Genomic DNA, 2,751 nt, shown 5'->3' with positions numbered 1-2,751 from the left:
CAAAAAAAAAAAAAAAAAGAAAGAGATGAGATGATCAGCAAATGGGCCAGTGAAGCTGGTGCCCGTGTGACTGTGTGACTAATACAGAGAAGATGAGAAGAGGCTGTGAGAGGGGAAGGGGGAAAGTTATGCCCAACAGAGTGGAAACAGATGATAGGAATGGGGGAGCCTGTCTTTCTTGCCTGCTGTTAGTACTGTCCACAATAGCTGTGTGCCCCTGGTTTCCTTCTCCGGAAGCTTGCCCAATCAATACTTTGAGGAAAGTCTTCCACAGTTATTAACAAAGCCTTCCATGGAAGTTCCTCTTTGGAAGGCAGATTTAAGGAGAACTTGCCCTGGCTGAAGGTAGGAGATGGGAAGGGAATCTCTAAACTCCTGCTCATTTCCCTAACTTTCAGGCATTTCTACAAGTTTAAGAACTAATGGAAGAGGGAAGCCAGGTATTTTCCAGCAAGAAAAATGTGCCCTGAAAATACCACTGACCTACTGATAGCATAGGATGGTAACGTACATACTGCCCTCCTCCTGTTACCAAACAGACATCAGCCATCGCTACTCAGTTGGACAACTCTCCAGGCTGGCATTACCATCAGTAGGCGCTGGTATCAGAAAGGAAACCGTGTCACCTTCTAAGCCCTGACCTCCATCTCTGCTGAATCCCAGCTCACAGCTGGGCTGTGCAATGTGCAGGGCACTCTCACCTTAAGAAGGAGATCCTCAAGATTGTAAGCCATGATGCCCTTCCTCACGCTTCGATCCGCAGTGCTTACACGGCAGGGCCGGGGCCTGGGGGCCTCGGTGCTGGGCTCTGACAGCAGCTGCTGGGTCACCACAGAGGTACACACTGCCACACGCCTGGGGCAGTTGGAGCATCAGAGTGAGCTGACCACTTAGCCCAGCCCTAACCCACCACACAGGGGAGCCACCTCCCCACCCCTCCACACCGGGTTCATGATCAGCCAACCCCCCTTCACCTGCCAGTCCTGCTCTAGCCTTACTCAAAAGCCTGCTACGGGCCAGGCACAGTGGCTAATGCCTGTAATCCCAGGACTTTGGGAGGTTGAGGCGGGTGTATCACTTGAAGTCAGGAGTTTAAGACCAGCCTGGCTAACATGGTAAAACCCCATCTCTACTAAAAATACAAAGATTAGCCAGCGTGGCGGCTCATGCCTGTAATCCCAGCTACTCCATAGGCTGGGACACAAGAATCACTTGAACCCAGGAAGCGGCAGAGGTTGCAGTGAGCGGTGATGGCGCCACTATACTCCAGCCTGGGCAACAGAGCGAGACCTTGTCAAAAAAAAAAAAAAAATGAAAGAAAAAAAAGGCTGCTAGAGCAGTGCATCTCAAACTTTGAAGGCCATGTAAGTCACCAGGAGACCTGTTCAAATGCAGATTTTAATTGAGTAGACCTGAGTGAGGCCTGAAATTCCAAATGTTTCAAGAGTTCCCAAGTGATGTTGACATGCTGGTTCTCGGACCGTGAGAAGTAAGCAACAACATGATAAAAGACCCAGCCTACATTCTCCTCACCTGTAAAGTTGGATGAAGTGGGGGAAGCCTGAAGTCAATGTAAGGTATTTTTTTAACTGAAGCACTCAATTTAGAACCAAAGGAATGGAGAGGACCTGGATTTTATAGACAGGCAGTCCCATTTTAGAATCTTGGCTTGCTGGGATTGAGAGTACCCACTGTGTGCCTCAGTTCTCTCGCCTATTAATTTGGTATAATAACCCCCACTTCCCAAAATTGTTGTGAGGCTTACACGAGATCAGGAGTGAAAGCACCAAGCACAGTGTCTACTCCTTTCTATGCACGGTGTGGTGGTGGCACCCATTAATATCACCCAGGGGCCTTGTCGGCAGTGCAAAATCCCCGGTCCCACTTCTGATTCCTGAATCAGAATCTGCACTTAAACAAGATCTCATGTGATCCACATACATGTTAAAGTTCGAGAAGCTCTGGCTCACAGCTCATAGGTGGCTCCCTTTCCCTTCTGCATGGCTTTCCTCACCTGGAGAGGGACTTGGGGTAGAGAAGGCTAAGGGACTTCATGGCGTATTCCATCCTTGTCAGCTGGACTGCACTGGACCTGGGAAGGAAGCAGAAACAACTCATCAGAGTGAATGAGAGGGTTCCCATCTCTCTAATTGTTAGACACGGTAAAACCCAACCCCTGTTCAGCAGCCCTCTGCCCTGGTCTCCTATCCCAACTCACACACACCTCCCCGAGCCCTTCTCCTGTCCAGCCCCATGTATACCAACCAAGACCAAGCTGGAGACCCCACCCCCTCCTGACTCAGTGCTCAGGCTCAGCCTCACTCAGCAGCTGCTGCTCCTGCCCCAGTCCCACTCACTCCATGTTTCTCAGCCCCTGGCTCTGGTCAAACTGAGCAGAGATCCCAAGTTCGGGCTGAAAAAGCCTTGCCTGATTTGTTCCTGTCCCTGGGGACAGAGTCCACTTTATGCTGGCAGGAGGTGAGTCACTCCACCTCACACTTCTAGGGACTATTCCCTCACCTCTAGTCCAGAGACCTCACAGGCAGGCAGCCAGCCCAGTCTAACCCTGCTCTCTCCTATGGGTCCTTGAGCAATCCTAAGCCCTTCCTGAGGCTTCCCACTGGCCAAAAGAACATTCTGTGATAATAGAGGCATGGTGTGCACATACTCTCCAATACCATCGCTACTATCCCCATGTAGCTATTGAGTACTTGAAATATAGCTAGTAGTGTGATTCAGGACCTGCCTTTT

General features: G+C 50.3%; 1 protein-coding gene across 2 annotated transcripts in view; it reads right to left on the bottom strand.

Annotated features, from left to right (window-relative positions):
• CIDEC (cell death inducing DFFA like effector c) overlaps positions 1–2,433 on the bottom strand; it is a 14,555-nt gene extending 12,122 nt beyond the window's left edge. The window contains exons 1-3 of one of the 2 annotated variants that reach the window (XM_017501531.2): positions 2,358–2,433; positions 2,015–2,092; positions 702–855 (exon numbers count right to left, since the gene is read on the bottom strand). In XM_017501531.2, the coding sequence (XP_017357020.1) occupies positions 702–855; positions 2,015–2,092; positions 2,358–2,362 (237 nt within the window). In that variant the 5' untranslated portion in view covers positions 2,363–2,433. Of the gene's footprint in view, positions 1–701; positions 856–2,014; positions 2,093–2,288; positions 2,310–2,357 lie in introns of those variants that run through there. The other variant, XM_037728861.1, reaches the window with a different exon arrangement.
• Positions 2,434–2,751: the final 318 nt, after the last annotated feature.

Source organism: Cebus imitator, unplaced genomic scaffold, assembly GCF_001604975.1.
Source record: "Cebus imitator isolate Cc_AM_T3 unplaced genomic scaffold, Cebus_imitator-1.0 Scaffold281, whole genome shotgun sequence".
Taxonomy (NCBI): Eukaryota; Metazoa; Chordata; class Mammalia; order Primates; family Cebidae; genus Cebus; species Cebus imitator.
This window is presented reverse-complemented; position numbering and strand designations above follow the sequence as displayed.